Source organism: Poecilia reticulata, chromosome 21 (genome assembly GCF_904066995.2).
Source record: "Poecilia reticulata chromosome 21, P_reticulata-male-v2, whole genome shotgun sequence".
Taxonomy (NCBI): Eukaryota; Metazoa; Chordata; class Actinopteri; order Cyprinodontiformes; family Poeciliidae; genus Poecilia; species Poecilia reticulata.
Window position 1 is genome coordinate 16,418,430 of NC_088850.1, and position 18,178 is coordinate 16,436,607.

An 18,178-nucleotide genomic window follows, 5' to 3' on the forward strand; every position below is an offset into this window, starting at 1 on the left:
TGTCATGGTTGGTAGAGGTGAGCAGGAGTGATGCAACGGTTAGTGCACTGGAGCGTTTAGCCGTACATGGGAAGATTTACCGGCCTGTGAAGCCATAAACCTGCAATTACAAACCCTAACAACTCTGGCACAGGCAGCCCGTACAACACAGTTTTCCTCTGGGCTCAGGGATTTAAGCCTCACAATCAGTCAAGCGTGACTTAAGAAGCTAATTGCACAAGAGTGACACACGTACACGCACAGCCTCCTTACAGGAGAGAGACTGATGTTGGAGGTGGAATTTTGTTTAAAATTCATCAAATTTTAATCCAGCTTGTACATTTCCATATTTCCATATTTATCTCCACGCTTCTAGCATCCACTTCCTCCCTGCATATAATTTCGGCCCTATTAATAGCTCAAACTGCTCCTTACCCAAGACGCACGCTAACAGGGGAACATGCTTTCACTCTTGTCACTGCAACCTAGTATCTGTCCAGCGTTCAAAGACACGCGTATCCCAAGGTAGATAGGGCTGTCAATGAATCACTCCGTTTCTGCCACAGTTGGTAAATTGACTGTTTGATGCTGGAAACAGATGGGGCAGGAGGCGGGTGGAGTCGCTGATAAAATGTAGGATTCATACTCTTTCCCGCCTCGCTATAATGAATCAGTGTATTTACTTAGAGCGATCTGCTCATCTGGAATGGTCCTGCGATTGCTCCGTCTTCTCCCCCGTGTTGTCACTCCTCGGGTTTTCCTCCCCTCCCCCCCTAAAGGTAATTGCTCTTACCTGAGACACTGTAATGGATCCTGGATGAAGTATTGAACGCAGCTAGATTTTGATTAAGGGGCTGTAGGGCAGAACATGCCTTTAATGAAACTGAGGAATCAGCATTCTCCTGGCTGTAGCGCCAAGGCTGGATGCTGAGCATCACGGCCCACAGGCGCCTTGATTAGGACCTGATCCCAGCAAATCCAGGCATGGGGCAAAGCCTCTGAATTAAAAGCAATGAATTTAACTATTAATAATACCGGAGGTATGTGCATAGTTTTTTTTTCCTCCCCCCTTTGGAGACAGATAATGATTAAAGATGTGTGTATTCATTTACTGTAAGCTCTCCCACATGCATATTCACCCACAAGTCCAATCATCCACCTTGTTGCTCTGCAGCTGAAACACTAACACACTCATTAATGCACTCAATCCTTTTTCCCTTCATATGCAAAAGGTCAGGCTTTATCAGTTAGAATTTTAGCATGAGGGATAACTTGCATTAGCTTCTTTCATCCTCTTCCTTTATTGCCTTTTTGCTCGTGTTTAAAAACTGATTGCATCTCGGACGGAGATGAAAGGGAAGCAACCCCCCCTCCCCGTTCTTTGAGCATGCAAATGGACGTAATCTAAAAGACGGAGTATTAGCATGCTAAAAGACAGCACGGCTATGATGAACACCATTTGCCAAGGCTTAATGCGATAGCTGGGTAAGATGATTAACTTTGAATCCATTTAATCAACCACAAGCGCTTTCTCAAATAACCAACTGTCTCGCATTCGGGTAAAACTTCCTCTGAAATCTGTCGGGAATTGGATGGATGTGTCAAATCACAGAGTTTCTAAATCAGAGCTGAGGCCAGCCAAACAGGGCTCTTTGAAGTGATGGACATCAAACATCATTTTCTCTGCAGTGTTTGTCATCCTCTGCTTTGTTTAAAGCTCAAAATGGAGTGCAACTTGGAGCACGCAAGCAGCTCGATTTGACTGAGCAGTCAATGTGCCCTTGGGCTGCATCCTATTGACTTAAGTAGTTTAAGTAGTGGGGCCTCTCACCTTCTTTTTCATATCGACCCCAAAGTGCATGCTGATAGCCGTCTCTCGTAATGTGATGGAAGTTCTGATCCTTGTTGCTCGGCCTTAAACGGCAATCCAAGAGCTCTGCTTGTGAGGCGTTGTGGTTGTATTTACTGATGCTAGAAACAATTTGTAGCTGAACAGTCTATTACTGCTGCCAGACCTGGCCAGAAACATTTTCACCAGCAAACACTCCGGCTGGATCTGACATGAAGCAAAGCTTAAATACGTGGAAAGGCACCTTGTGCTCACTTCTAAGTATGGCAGAGTATCTGTGATGCTGTAGGCCTGTTGAGTGCGTGGCATCATTGACTCTTTGAAATACCAATGCTTTTGAATTATGCTGCTTCCATCGGTTATGATCTAAATCATGCATCCGCACAGAAATACTCTACCAGATACAAATTAAAAGTTCTTCCATGGACATATCAGTTTACAGACCAAAATCCTACAGAAAACATTTGAACTGAGGAGAGACATTAAAAGAACCCAAGACTTTGCTGATTACATTTATTATGCCCAAATAATTATTTGCTTTAAGGCCTTTACACTTCTTAAACAAATTGGTCCTCATCTTTTCATGTCTACATTTTCTGTGTTAATGTAATAAATAAACTCCCACAGCTCAAAGATAAGCCTTTATTAAATGCTTTCTCTGCTGTGTGTCTGCTCTTCCAACAGACCTCGATAACCCGGTGATTACGGTTCACCAGAGTATAGGAGAAGCAAAGGAGCAGTTCTACTACGAGAGGACTGTGTTCCTGCGCTGTGTGGCCAACTCCAACCCGCCCGTCCGCTACAGCTGGCATCGTGGGAGGGAGGTTTTGACGCAGGGATCCGACAAGGGTGTGGAGATTTATGAGCCGTTTTTCACACAGGTAAGACAGAGGGAAGGTTTGTCTTAAATTAAAGCTAATTTCAGAAGGACCACTGTTAAGATTTTAGATTTTTCTAACCTTGGCTTTTTCCTTTATTTTTTAACTTGCTTTTAATTAAAGTTATGAGTAGTTTTGTAATCCTTGCTTACCTATGGTTGGAACTAGATAGTCAAGCTAAGCACTTTTATTCTCCTGCTTTTTAATATTTTTGGTCTATTCTATTATTCCAACCCATCACAGTGACCATGATTAGGTACATTGTTCCTTAGTAAGCTTTTGTAATATAAGTTGTTTTTGCAGCTTTGTCCTTAGTAATGTTTTCTGCCCAAAGCTCCTCTTTGTACAATATGTAGCGCGTAGTGTGGGAAGAAACCACAAACTGCCAGAGGCTTTTCCGCGGTTTCGGATGGTGTTTTGTCCCCAAGTGCATAACAGCTTTCTGTTTTTAGACTTCTGTTTCGTACATTCTAGTTATTATGCCACGCTGGCAGCATTTGACATTTTAACAGCATTTCCAACCCTTGAATTTCAGGATTTTTGGCAGTCGCAGTCGCATTGTTTCTGATAAAAAGGATTTTCAAGCTCAAAAAATATTTCTTTAAAAAAAAAAACTGGAAACATGAATAAAAATATGATGTATCTTGTTTTTTTGGAACTTAAGGTTCCTTATGTTCCCCCACAGGATGTCAAGGAGTCGAGATAACCTCACTGCTGAGGAATAATTTCAGCTCATTAAGACCTGTTTTATATTGCAGAATAAAAAAAAGCATATATTGAGTGTATATAAAATTTATTTATTTGGACTTGTATCTGTAGCTGGCTAAAATTAAATGGATAACATGACAAATCGGGTGTACTTTCTAGTATTTATTCTCAAAAAATAGCAATATACTAAAAATAATTTTGACAGGCAGAAAGAAATGATACTTTGTCAACATGGATAACAATTTCTAAAGATAACTGCTGCTTTAAAGCCAATTTTGGATGCTTACCAAGGCACATGTTAGTATTAAGACATTTTTTATTACAGCTGAAGTAACTAATGGTAAAAAAATAGTGTTATGTTTTTTTTTTTTTTTCCAGCTTTTGTCGGTCCTGTGAAATTCATCTCTGTTTTCAAGAAAGAGTGTTTGTGGCAGATACTTTATGTGCTCATAAAGCATTGCGGTTATTGATTCCTTCGCTCACAAAAGACAAATGTGAAATAAAATATTGTGTTTACAGCACATTTATAGATTGTGCCAGTAAACACAGACATTAGAATAAGGTCTGTTCATAACAAAGTGATTTCAGAGGCTTCTATGATTATTACTTGCTATGAAATTTCAATCCAATTGAACAGACAACTTGGATATAAAGGAAAGGCTAAGAATAAATAGTTTATGAACATCGTATCATAAGCATAGACCAATAATCTGCATTGTCACTACACTTCTGGGCAAGTCTTCGTTCATAACTATCAAATCAACAGAATATCTCACAGATTAGGAAAACGGCGTAATTGTAGTTTTTCCCCTTTCATCTGTCTACCTCATGCCCGACTAACCTCCCAGACAGGACAGCAGAACTTGCCTTAATGAACCTTCTGAAAAGCAAAGCCTGATTTTATAGTTTACATGCATATTTGTGAGGTGGGTTTCCATCACAAGTGGTTGAGCAAGTGGATTTTCTATGCAGTCTGAAACAGAAAAGCTTTTGTTCCAAAAAGGATTTTCTGCAGTCGACAAAGAGCTGAGTGAGATTGTTCCATCACTTGTGAAGGTATTGTTGTTTTTCAATAGATTGAGTTAAATGTGATTTGATACGTACTTGGAAGTCTGCATTAGTGAGAATATGAATCTGCACAAAAAAAAATGGAGCGGAAAAGAGGCTTAGGAAATAAAGAGGGAGGAAAAGGAAGTGAAAATTATGTTTGGATGAAATGAAGAAAGATGGGTGTTAACTAATAGAGTAAGTGAAGCAGAATGAAAACGCTGCACTACTGGGCCTCAAATAACACTCATCCCATCTGCGCACCATCCTTCCTATTGCCCTCTATTAGAACCCTAATGGGGTCTGGAAATTGGAGCACAACCTAAAACCCAGAGATTAGGAGTTTGTGAGACCAGCTCCAAATATGACCGGACCAAACTCCAAGTAATTTGCTCATATAAATGTTTTCAGCCATATGCGGGACCCAGGAAAGCAGATTTCCTGTAAAGTTTATTTTTGCAACTCTTACCTTCAACTATTCTTTCGTTTGCTTTGCGTTATCCTCAACGTTGCACATGTGTTCGACTTCCAAAAATGTTAGAAACATGCAAATATTGCATTTTAAATTCACTACAGAGAACTAGTTTATATAATAAAACTTTGGCCCACAGCTGAAAGTTTGCTGAAGAAACCCTCTACTTTGTTATTTCCTTTCTTATTCACTCATTTTTGAATGCATTGACATCACATATTCTGGATTTCTTAAATATGTTTGCACATACTGTTAAAAAGTTCAAGACCGACGTAGCTGGTAAAGATCCAACGTCAAAGATGCCGTTTTCTTTATCAGTTTTTACCAAAGTTCCAAAAATTAATTTTCAGTGAACAGCTTCATTATAACTCACTTATCACTTAATGTTTACTTTTGCATGTACTATGTGGCAACAAAAATATATATATACTGCGTGATTTCCATGATGTGGAAAATAATTGATCCTACAAGAACTTTCCTACTTTTCTGCCTGAGCTGTGAAGTCCTAGCAACATTTTCTAAGAAACTAAAGAAAGTAGAACTTCATCTCAGCTCAACATCAGCTGATGTGGGTCTTAAGATTTTAAACAATTTTTTTCAGCACAGACCTAACAAAGCATTGTCTGAAAATCAAAATTTCAAAACTTATGGCCAGAAGCATACTCCCATAAAGATCATGTCCACTGCCAATGGCCAGGACAAAAGCCACATCGCTCCTCCTGGATCCAATGTCCGACAATCAACCTCCTCTCTCGAGACCCCAGATGAGCTTTCCCAAGGAGACTCAGAAGTATGTTCCCCTAATAATTGGAACACACTCTTTATTCCCCTTTCTTAAATCCCAATTCACCCCTTCAATACTGTTGTACCAGTCTTCCTTGTTTTTATTGCTTGAAAAAACGTTTTGACTGGATTTAAATCTAGCTCAAATTCAACTAAAGCACCGAAATGAAAACAGACTGGAACATTTTCACAGAACTCAACACTGAAGTGCCCCCGTGATTTCTTTCCACTGCGATGGAGCCATTTTGTTCCCATAGTGCTCAGACTTCCCATCAACTTGAACATCCCATTTTACAAGTCCGCTTTTGGAAAAATGACTTTGTGTTTCTATTTATTTATCTATTTGGCCCTTAGAAAATTTCCTTCCCTGCAACTTCCTCTCTCTGCCTTTCATTTCCACCTTAACCATTTCTACATTACTGCCTCCCTCATCCCCTGACATACATCTGCTTCAAAGCAGAGGAAGGTGGCGGTAAGAGAAAGGGTATGGAATGTGAGGTCCGTAGCTAATGCGACACAATTAAGTCACCCTTGGGTTTCTTTGCATGTGAAAGGGTCTAAAAGACACTGGTGATTGCCATATTTTCTGGGCCGCTGCAGCATGTGTCTGAGTCATGTTTTAATCCTCTCTCCGTCCTTTCACCCACACGCTGGAGACAGCCAGATCAAAGGTTTTACATCCTCATCCTAACCTTTAGGGCGAGGCTTGTGGCTGACAGGCCCAGTTGGAATCAAACACATATTCTGAATGAGATAGCCATTTCTGTGGAGAGATCCCCTATTGAGCCCGTCCATATTTCTGTAGCTCCGCTGTGAAAATACTGCAGGAGCCTTTTCTGTGGAGTAATCCTCTCGCTGGTACCAGGCGAGCTGACAAATTTCTTTCTTCGTTTAGAAAAAAAAAAGTGTCCGCATCATTCCTATTTCAGTGCAACAGTAATGTGCTTGAATTCTGCTCTCTGTTCCTCTCCTCCTTTGTCTTTGTTAACGCTTTATAAATATTCATGTCGCTGACCTTACTCTGGAGCTGTTAGGCCTTTTTCATAGCCTCCCCAGATCTATTGCAGCATTCTTGCTTTTAATCAAGATGATGCTTTTGCACATATTTGCATACCAGTGTTGGTTTGGTCTGAGCTGCAGGGGGAAACAAAGATTCTGAAGCTGAAGAACTTGCGTCCTCAAGATTACGCCAACTACAGCTGCATCGCCTCTGTCCGAAATGTGTGTGGGATTCCTGACCGCAGCGTTATCTTCGGACTCACCAATAAGACAGGTAGAAAACAAGTTTATTCTTTTAGTTAAATATTTCTATGTCTGTCTGTCACCTCATTTATTGTTAGTTGATTGCTTTTAAAGTCTTTTAGATTAGATCTGTTTTAATAGCTTTAGTTAATTTCCTGTAAACTTCATGCATCTTTTCCTTAACTGTTATGTTTTCACGTTTTCCTATGTCCAAATAAAGTCAACTAAACACATGGATGTGTAATTTTTGCATACTACTTATTATTTTATGTATATATGCACCTTCTGTTATCTTATAAAAGTTTTGCTCTCTCTCACTTTCCCACAGTCTGAATGATTCATTGAAAATTATTGCCATTGTGTAGAAAATACTGACATCTGATCAGAAAAATCTTTCTTATGTTTGAACATAAACGTCTAGTTAATGTGAAATGCTGATTTCTCTGATTTATGGCCTTTTCAAAAAGCCTTAAATAAAAAATCTTTCCATGAATGCATTGCTACCTGTAGACATGAGACTGTACTCTTTCCGCAGCTTCTCCATCTATCAAACTTCTGGTGGAAGATCCAATCGTGGTTAATCCTGGCCAGACCGTGTCGCTGGTCTGCATCACCACAGGAGGAGAACCGCCCCCCATCCTCACCTGGGTCAGCAGCAACGACAGCCTGCCGCAGAGAAGCGTAGTGAAGGGGGGCACGCTCACACTGCCCGCCATCACCTCGGACGAAGCCGGGGTTTACAGCTGCGTGGCCAGCAACAACGTGGGAAACCCGGCCAAGAAGTCCACCACCATTGTGGTGCGAGGTAGGAAAGCACGACCGTCTATCGGAATATTCAGTGTTGAATGCACGACTAAGCCATTAAGCAAAATGGTTTGTTGCTGCGGATTAGGACATCAAACATGAAACGGAATAATAATGCTATAAGTCGTTCATGCCTGTTTAGTAGTTGCAAAAACGATCAACATAGAGCAAAGTTTGTGCGATTTGGCTATAAGATCATGATTTAAATATCATTGTTTATATGATTTACCATTAGACAGCACTCTTTGCTAGTACACTTTGCTAGTAAAGTAAAATTACAGTGAAGTAACTTATTGGTTGAATATTTTTATTGTAAAGCCATACATTTATCCGTTTTTCTGTGTGCAAAAGTATTAAGACACCCCTAATTCTTTGTACTTTGTAGATGTGAACAAGTGAAGAATCAAGGAAGTATTTTTAGGACTAAAATGATCTCTCCAGTAAATTAACAATATCTGAAAGTCATGGGTTTAGTCAAGGCTTCTGCACGGCACCCCAGGGAGAGTGGAATGTAAACTATTATCTCTTCAGAATGTCTGCAGGGTAAAATAAATAGAAAAATGGTTTTTAATTTTGTACTAATTAGGAAAATAGTACAACGATACAATTTAACATTCCAAATTTTATGAATTACATTAATTTAGAAGTTCTGCTAGAAATTCTTGTAGCTGGGAAGCTAGAAAATAATTGTTTACAAAAATAAGTATGTGTGTTATGATTTTTTTTCTTTCATTTTTCTGCAGTAAGTCAACAAAAAACAGAAAGACCACTGATCTTTCTGCAAAACCAGACTCTTACAGTATAGTGTTTTACAGAAAGGTAACCTAACAACAAAGAAAGGGGAAAAAATTAAGATGTATAATCTTGCTGGAGAAAATTGTATACAATTACCTCACCAAATGTAAGGTAAAAAGAGCACATCATTGTGACGTCTGTAACATATCCATTTGTTCCTTGTATTTTATTCCAATCACAGTTTTATCGGCACTTCTTCTTGTAAAAAATCTCCTTTCAGCTACATGTGTTCATTACTTCTTCAGTTACTGGTGAGTCGTCGAATGGAAGAGCACAACAAGCATGAACCTGTTAATTAAATTCACTGATTGAAGTGCCAGTTTACTGGAAAACAGCAGGTCTAAGGTCATTTGCGGTTGCTTGGTCATTATCAGAAAAAAAAACATTTTTCCTGCTGCCTCCACCTGAATGACATCAGCAGCAGAAGATCCTGCCTATCGCTCATTACCGAAACAGCGATTGTTTCTGGAGAAGCAGCTGTTTATTATTGTGACAGTTTACAGATTATTGAGCCTGGCACTTCATGTTAACAACAATCCATGAAACTTTTGCCATGCAAACTGCACACAATCTTACAACGAATCACACAAAGTAATAGGCTTTCGAGCTACAACAGCAGCATTGCAAAAGTAGCCATACATCTATAACTGTCCCGCTACAAAAAAACAAAAATGATGTATTTTATTTGGGATTCTACGTGATAGATCGACAGAGTATGATGTATGTGGTTTTCAAGCAGTTTTATATTTGAAAATGTGGTGTGCATTTTTATTAATAGTCTTCAGCAGCTTCCTAATTAGTAAACAGAGTCCACCTGTGTGTAATTTATACTCTGTGTAAATACAGCTGCTCTGTGAAGGCCTCAAAGGTGTGTTAGCATTCATTAGTCATGGCTGCATCATGCTGTGGTGACGTTGTTCTTCAACTGGGACAAGAAAGCTGGTCAGAGCTGATGGGAAGATTAATGAAACTCAGGGACAGCCATTAAGGAAAACCTGTTGGAGGCTCTAAAGAACTAGAGTGCAAGAGATTCACGCCCCCAGCAGGAGAGCGAACCTAATCAAGCAGCCACACCGATAACAAAATGGTCTTTTAAGCTTAAATCTAATTGAAAAGACTTGAAAATGGCTATTTACAGAGGCGCTACATCCAATCCAAATACCTGCCATTTTTCAATGAAGAATTGGCAAAAATGTAGTTCTGTAGATGTGCAAAACCTTTATAAACTTACACTAAAAGACGTATAGTTGCAAAGACAGGTGGTTCTACACAATATTTACTCTGAGGGAGAGAATACAGATGCGTGTCACTTTGCTGTTTTAAAAGTAAAACAAAAACATGTTTTGCTTCCACTTTGCAATTACGCTCCTACAGTAAAATCCTAATAAAATATATTGTCAAAATGAGAAAAGGTTTTAGGGCTACAAGACACTTTAAGCTTGAGAGAAAAGTGTGTGTGACTGGGTGTTTATTTCCCATTGTGCAAAAGATGAATCGAGAGATGCATTAATTTCTAGAAACCCTACAAAGAAAATATCATTAAAGCCTGGAACCTTAAGGCAAAAGACGTGTTTTGTTCAGCGTTTTAACTTTCTAGAGAGAATCTCACGCACCCAGATGAGCTTATTCAAATCGCAACTCGGCAGACAAGCTCACAAATGGAAGTTTCACGCCACTTTCTCCAGTCACCGCAGACATTATGCTACAGCTCCATCATCAGGTCGCCACTGTGCTCAGCCTGTTTGCAGGCTTTTATTTATGCAGCCATATAGTGAGAAGGATGAAAATCAAATCCCTCACAAATCATTCCCGACACCCTCCTCTCACCCCCTCAACCCACCCACAGATAAACTCCCTCTCAGTATTGTGAAAGTGCCCGCACAGCCGAGGACTTAAGAACTGAGCGGCTTATATCAAAGAGAAGATGTCAGGTGTCACATGGGAGCAAATAAGTCAGAGCGCGCTGACTGGTGGCAATCGCTGCAATAAATATCCCACATCCGGAGCTGAAAATGGCACTCGTACGGCATCCGGTTGAATATCATCAAAAAATCACAGCAACTTGAAATATATATGACTTTTGAATATGCACTTGCTGATTTGACAGATCTGAATAAAAGCTGTTGGAGCGTTGAAACTGTGAAACATTAAACAGGCCTGATATGCATTATTCCAATTGACTAAGAGTCTAGCAGGATAAGCAGGAAGCAAGCGCTGATTTTTATTTTTTTATTTTTTTTTCATGTGCCGCTTTAAGGAAAAACAAGGATCCCTTTCGCTAGCATTTGGCTTCATTAATATAATATTGGCTCCCTTATGTCTCCCTGGATTACATAACTGCAAAATCAAGGTACAAGCATTCCTGATTGATCATCGCGATGTTAACCTTGCACAATCTAAAAGCGAAAGCGTTCTGCAACTTCAGTTTTGCTGAGCAGTTCGGCGCGAAAAGTCAAACTAAATGTCAAAAACGTGCCGCGGGAGGCGGAGAGATGAATTAACGAGCTGCAATATATCGTGTCCTACGTATTTCCAAATCAATAAGTCATTACGTATCTCAAAGGAAAGCGGAGAGGGAAGCAAACTAAAGTGAGCGGAGATGGGAGGGGAGGCGATACTGAAATGACACAGTTAATCGATACGTGTCGAAGGCAATTAAGGATCAGTAAAAAGAAAACATAAATTGGGGACATTTTCTCACACATCGATGAATCGTTACTTTTTGTTGTGACATTGACAGCTGAGTCACTTAGGGGTGTAGTGAGATGACAATGCATACAGAAACCTCTCTGGAAAGTAGTTTTTGATGTCGAAGTGAAAATGCACTGAGCTCCATAAAAGTCATTAAGAAATCAGACTCTTATTCTACTGTCAGGTGGGTTACCTATTAGAAACAAACAAACCAAGAGCTGTCAAAAAAGGGGGATTTTTGGCATCACTAAGTAACAGGAGGTGGATTTAACATGTCCTGATAGATCCTTGGATGATTTTTTTTAGGCTGATGAGCTGTCAGATGTCAGAGTAGCGCAGAAATGAGTGCAGAATTATATCTAAATATAAACTTCTCGTTCATTTCGAATAAGTTTATTCATAGAGAGCCACATTACATCAGATCTCAGCTCCAGGCATCTTGAAGAGGTGAAAGACAAACAAGTCCAACCCATCTCTAAATATACAGCTTTGTGATACTTTTCAAATCAGTCCACTGTATTCCAATGAAATCCTGTGCTCCAAACAAGTTAAAAAAATGTAGAAAATAAGATGTTTTTCATAGCTTATAAGAAAGAAAAGAATCTGCAGGTGAAACTTGTCCTTGTTCAATAATGTTGGAATTTTATTGACTTAAAACAAACTCCTATATTTTTCTGAGTAGCTACTTTTAAGTTAGTTTTGTCTTAACTCAAGTGTAATAAGATATTTTCACTGGAAACTAGATAAAAATACTTGGTAATATTTTATGTTTTCACAGTGAGCTGTTTAATCATATTGAAATGTTTAACTGTAAGTGTCAATATAATACAGCCCATAGTCATCTGGTTTTGTAATGCAAGTTTAAAAAAAAACAGACTAAGCAAGAACAGCTGAACAAGTGGTCTGCCTCTTTTACAAAACCACTGTGTCATAAAACCTTAAACTATCTCTGACTGTGGCTAAACAAGTCACCTATGTATCCCACACAAGAGATTTAAAAATCAAGCCGGTGTAAACTGTGAAACCAAAATGGGTGTAAACTAGAGCCGCATCTGGTTAATTTAGAGTTGATCAGGTAGCAGCATCGTGTGCGTCAGTGGTTGGAAGATGTCACAAGAAAAGTGGTTACTCGCACAACAGAAGGTGTGTGAGTAGCCAATCTTTGTGATCATTTGGAGCCAGAATCGAACAAAACCCATTGTGTATTTATGCCTAAATTCCTCAGATTATCTAGTAGCACATTTCTGCATCTTACCTTCCTGCCTCAGAGCTGGCTAACCCGTACATGAATCAGTTGTTGCTGACGGAGAGCCTTGCTTGGCAGCTCAGAGCCGTAACAGTGGCTGTTTGATTTGAGCCCCCGACCTGTGCAGTCCTTTCAGAAAATGCAGAGACGTTGACAAGCCATCTGACTCTTGGCTTTGAGTGTTTTATGAAAGAGGACGTCAACTTGTCAGCAGCACTTCCTCCTGAGCAAGCATGTGGTGACAGTGGAGAGGAACAATACTTCTAGCAGGAACAACTTTGAAGAAAAGCAGGTTCAGTTTGAGCAGCCATCCGATATGACTCGCTGGGGTTTGAGAAGAAAGAACCCACAGAAGAAAGAAAGAGTAAAGCTCCACAAACGCAAGTTAATGGCGACAATTGCTCCGTTTGTGGCTCCATCTAGGAAAGAAGCCCCTTCATAGAGACACTTAGCTTATAAGATGCAAAGAGGTTTATATTGTTTTAGGGAGCGATGGCTTCTTTATGGCTTTCTCCAGAAAAGAGACGCACTAAGCAAAGGGTCGCTGGATCAAATGTGTCACTAAAGAAAAGAAAACAAAGACAGACAAGATAGTGTTAATGGCAGCAATAGTTCAATTGCCACCCACACAAAGAAAGAGGCTAAATTAAACACAGACACATCAGGCCAGAAAATGGTCACAGCTTCCTCCATCTGAAGCATTCTGCAGCACTTGGGTTATTAGGTGCTGAAAAACACCTTTTACAACCTGAGTGGGGTGGTCTTATTGTGTTGTGGGGGAGGACTTCTCTAAATACAAATGGATTGTTTTTTTACTTGTGTTTTTAACAATAGTTCCTCTATTGTTTGCTCATGCTTTTACAGCACAGTGGGGGACTTTTGTCAGGTTCCAACTTTTACCGTCTTTTTTCTGTGCAGAAAAAACAAGCTTATGAATTCTCTGTTTGTCAGCTGTGAGCGACAAACAGTATTAAAGTTTCCTTTAATATTGTAAAATGCGGTCATTTCTAATGCACATGCTTTTGTTTGTGAGGTAAATTTGTATAAAGAAGCAACACTTAAATTTCACAGCTGGACTTCTTAGATTTTGACATATAGATCAATCACTAATACATTTATTTTTGGAAGTTGTTTTTTGGGTTTTTTTTCCTATTCTTACTGCCAAATGTAAACATCCTGGAATTTGGGTTGGGTGCTCTGCTGGTTTAGATTAGTTGGGGGGGGAAGAAAAAAAAACATAATTGAACAGACATTCATGTCTGCAGGGTGTGTCTTTTATTTCATTTTCAACATATTTTTCTTTCTTCTATTGGTTTTTGAAGTGTTAACAAAGAGCAGTCAGATGTATAAACCTCATGTGACAAAAGTATCTTTAATCTTAAAGAATTTAAAATGTAATTTATAACTGACTTGAATTTAGAAAAGTTTTAAAAAATCTTGAAAATTTGAAGAGGCGATTTCAAATGTCTGGACATCTTTTAACCCTCTAATAGACACCACCATCTTTGCATAGCCACAAAAACACATGAAACATAGAAGGAAAGGTATGAAAAACGCACATAAAGCCTGAACGCTGACATGTCGTCGTTTACATTTGTCCCATATCAGGTTTGCGATTAGATTCAAGTCAGGACACTGCAGCATTGTTTTTAAAAACACATTTTGCTCATCTACACACCAACAATAAAATTTGATGACGTTTATGTGTAGATTTTTTTTTTAGTGACAAGTTTTCTCTCGAACTCAAACAATCTCAAAAAGGAGTGTTTGTGCGTGCTATAGGGAGGCACCGTTGATGTGCCCGTTGCATAAACGTACAGTTTGTTGGCTTGCTCCTGTGATTGCTAAAACTGTTAAAAATTGTGAGCGCATGTTCACATGGAAGGTCATCATCTGGTGCTCATGAGCTGATATGCCCCATGTGTACATGAAAAACCTTATCATTCAGCTCTGCTGGGCACAGTTCAATTTGCATGTTTAGCAGGGTCACCCTGTGGCCTCATCACTGCTTATCTCAGCTGGTTATGCTCCTCTCTGGTCCTTGAGAAGCCTCAGCAAACTGCTGTTGCCAAAGGGGGCCGCGTGTGTGTGGAAACACACATCTCTCCCCAGCAGATGGTAGCCTCTCTGGCCATACTGTCACACCAGCCAGCGTGCCTTCCAGGCCTTGGCCATCTCCGCAGCCAGCCCAGCAGGCCCCTGGCATCACATCACCCCGCTGACGAGATCCTTTCTGCGGATTAAGGGTCTGCAACACGTCTTCAAACACAGGTCACCACCCTGCTTTACCCTGTCAGTCTATTCTTCAGCGGTTTGCGAGATATCTCCCTCGAAAATGCTGTGCTCTGGTTGCTCCTCTCTTTCTGGTTGCATATCACATAAAACCAGGCGAAACTGAAGCGAAGAACTGATTAACAGAGAGAGAATCAGCTATAGACGGTGTCAAAATGGTTTGGTGTTTGCCTTTCTGTATGCACACGCAGCAGACTACGTGCTTCTGCTTTCCATCCCTTTTGCAAAGCAGCACATTTTCCCTCTGTGTGATGAGGCAAAATGAGATATGGTGTAGCTATCAAAGATGGAAAATCAAACACTGCAGCGCTGTCATCAGATTTCCACGACTGCTCCTGGAGGAGTTCCTTACAAAGGCAGGTATGGGGTTTCTACACCAAAGCCAGCCATTTCCAGCCACTAATGCAGACGCGGCTAATTGCACACACTCACACATGTGCACGCACACGCTGATATAATAAACTACTATCATGTTGTATAATTTACGGTAATGTCTTGAGTTCCAGACCTGAGAAAACCATTTCTGTCTCCCATCCTGTTGGCCTACAGAAAATCTGTGGCGTTTAGATGCGTTTTTAGAAGCGTTTTCCTCCACTTTCCTCCCAGCCAAAGAGTAGACGCACATGATTGTTCTCAATAATTTAAAAGTCCAGAGACTCAGGGGCGTTGTTAATAAGAGGACTGTGGATTGAAAACATGGAGAAAAAAATGAAAGGTGCTTTGAATAAATGCCTTGTGTTTTGATCGATTCCGATGGCCACGCCGCTGTTTTTGTGAGCAACCTTGAGCCGTTTTGCTCAGCCTTCCAACTGGCTATGAGAGACAACTTCAGCTCCATGAGCCGACACCTAATATGAGAAATGCAGTATGTTGCTTGAAAGTATTGATGGGTTGACAGAAAAGATAATCATATGGAATGAGGTGTACTTGAGTACAAAAATGAGACTGAAGGCGAAAACCTTCAGTCTCAGTTGTGACGCTTTTTTTTTTTTTTTTCATTACTCCGACATGTGTTTTCATTGTTATCTGTGTGTAAGGGGCTCCTTTACGTCCCCGAGGTGCTGTTGTAATCCTTCCCTGTGACACAAGCTCTCTGAAAAAGACCTCAACTTTAGGTCTTCGCTTTGTAAGAAAATCAGTGCTTTTCATGTACAGGCCATCTATTATTCCCGGAGGCTATTAAAGCCATATAGGATTCAAAAAGCTTTCCACAGGCAAAAAGCCTTTCAGTTTACAGTAAAAGGGAGAAAACAGGGACACTGTATTAAGTATGGAAATGATCCGGCAGAATACCTCAAATAATCGCGGCATCACGGTTGAACTTCATGCAACCCTCTCTGGCAGAAGCAGGAAAAAAAAAAAAAAAAAGGAAACATGCAGCGGAAAAGCGTGAACAAAAACAGGCGTCATTTCAATGATTCAGTGAGTAGAGAAAAGAATAACAGATTTGAAAATTCATCAAAAATATACTTTCTTTGGACATGTGTATGTATACTGCATGGTTTAGGCTTTAGAACCAGTGAAGTTATATTTCCCACAATGTTAAAATTATGTTAATTACTATGCAAACAGAAACTCCACACTGCAAACGAGGCTTTTCAGGCTTAATGTTGGTACAAAATAACTTGCATTAGATGTAGGCTTTGAAATAACACATTAGAAAACATGCTAAAGTCAAAGGCGATCCTAAATGATCAATTCGATAAACCGTCAACCCTTAAAGACCAAAGTTGCTGATACAAATAGGAGGCTAATAATGAAACTTTAACAGCCTAGATGTTTGACTTTTACTGAAAAGGTTTCCTTTTTCTTTTGTGTTCAAATGAAAAAAAAGCCCAGAAAGTGCATGCTGTCACTTTTAAGACACTATTTTATGGTGTTTGTTAAAGCTGGACTGATCAGGCTTTTTTTTTTTTTTTTTTGGCCGATTTTCAGTTGGGACATTTTGTAAAGCTTTCGCCTACTGATACAGATTTGAAGCAATCCTGATTTCTATCTAGGAACAATAATAAAGAAAACGGCAGTCGAAATCATTTTCTAAGCCCTTTTGCTCTTAGAGGTCATTAATTATTTATACTTGAAGCAGAGGCAACATCCCAAAGTGTGTGTGCACACGTGTGTGCGTGTGTGTGTGTGTGTGTGTGTGTGCACGACGTCATTGAAAATAACACTCAAACACTGTCGAACTGTGCAGTGAGCTCAAATGTCACTAATAGTAATAAAACAGTGCAATGTGTTTTTTTCAGCACAGGTTTGCAGCATGACTTGGGAGTAAATTAGGCCTCGTTTCACACGTCTCCCAGTGAGATTGTAGGACTTTAAAAACTGTATTAACCTACACAGCATGACTTTTGCTTCATGTGTTTTGGAACAATGGGGAAAACATCAATAGCAACAAAAATAAATCCCAAGTTTATTCGCAATTCTCTTACACATCATTGATCACGTCCAGGTCAGAATTACATATTAGTGTATATGTTTGGCTTAGTTTAAAAATGCGCAAGAATAAGGCTCTCGCCTCTATTAGTGACCAAACCCAAAACACCCGGGACACTTCTGAACCTTCAGGCTTTAAGTTCCAGCTATCTTAATATGTGCTCGGCATATGTGAGTGGAGCTAATCCTCAGCATTTCCACAACAAAACACCTATCATCTTACTTTGTGCACTGCTGTCTGAGATTCTGACAGAATCTGCAGACGTAAATGCACACAGTTGCTTCATAAAAATCCACCGGTCGCACCCTGATCCTTGCTGCACATGTAGGGAGATGATTTAAGCCTTGACAATAACGAAGAGGAACTTCTCCAAAAACGGCTTAGAAACAAAGCTGGTAAATAACCCCACTGTTGCTCTCAAACAGCTTAAATGTGGAAGCGGTCATGCCTGCGTGTCTATGGAAACTGGATGGATTTACATGCAGTCAGCATATGTTTATCTACGTGTCTGTAAACTCAGACTATAGACGTGAAACATACAGCCACCGTGAGCTATTATTTATGATTTTGTAGAAATTGTGTAAGAGTAGTTGGAAACAGTTTACCTCCAAAGCAAATGGGAAAGTTCTGTTTCCAACCAGAGTCCTTATTAAAGATTCATGCGAGTTTCTGTATCAGGAATGGGAAGAGTGACAACTTACTGTCACCAGATAAAGTCGCCCAACTCAGCACTGGCCTCCCCATCTGCTTTCTGAAATCCCTCACGTAAAAATAATAATAATAAAAAAAATCCTTTTGCGTATTTTCAATGCATAAGTGAACAGACGGCATTTTAGTCTTTGCATCAGGCCAGAAAATGTTTAATACAACCAACTGAAGTAATGCCCGCTTATCTCTGTGTACACAAGTGTAGTCGATTTACAGGAATACCTACTTGCTATTTATTATTTATGTT

General features: G+C 39.8%; 1 protein-coding gene across 5 annotated transcripts in view; it reads left to right on the plus strand.

Moving 5' to 3' along the window:
• The window catches only part of LOC103457909 (MAM domain-containing glycosylphosphatidylinositol anchor protein 2), a 198,949-nt gene that overhangs the window by 97,702 nt on the left and 83,069 nt on the right, over nucleotides 1-18,178 (plus strand). For 3 of the 5 annotated variants that reach the window (XM_081602842.1, XM_081602843.1, XM_081602844.1), the window contains 3 exons: nucleotides 2,513-2,708; nucleotides 6,853-6,989; nucleotides 7,494-7,763. In XM_081602842.1, the coding sequence (XP_081458968.1) occupies nucleotides 2,513-2,708; nucleotides 6,853-6,989; nucleotides 7,494-7,763 (603 nt within the window). Of the gene's footprint in view, nucleotides 1-2,512; nucleotides 2,710-6,852; nucleotides 6,990-7,493; nucleotides 7,764-18,178 lie in introns of all 5 variants that reach the window. The other 2 variants (XM_008398385.3, XM_008398387.3) reach the window with 1 other exon arrangement.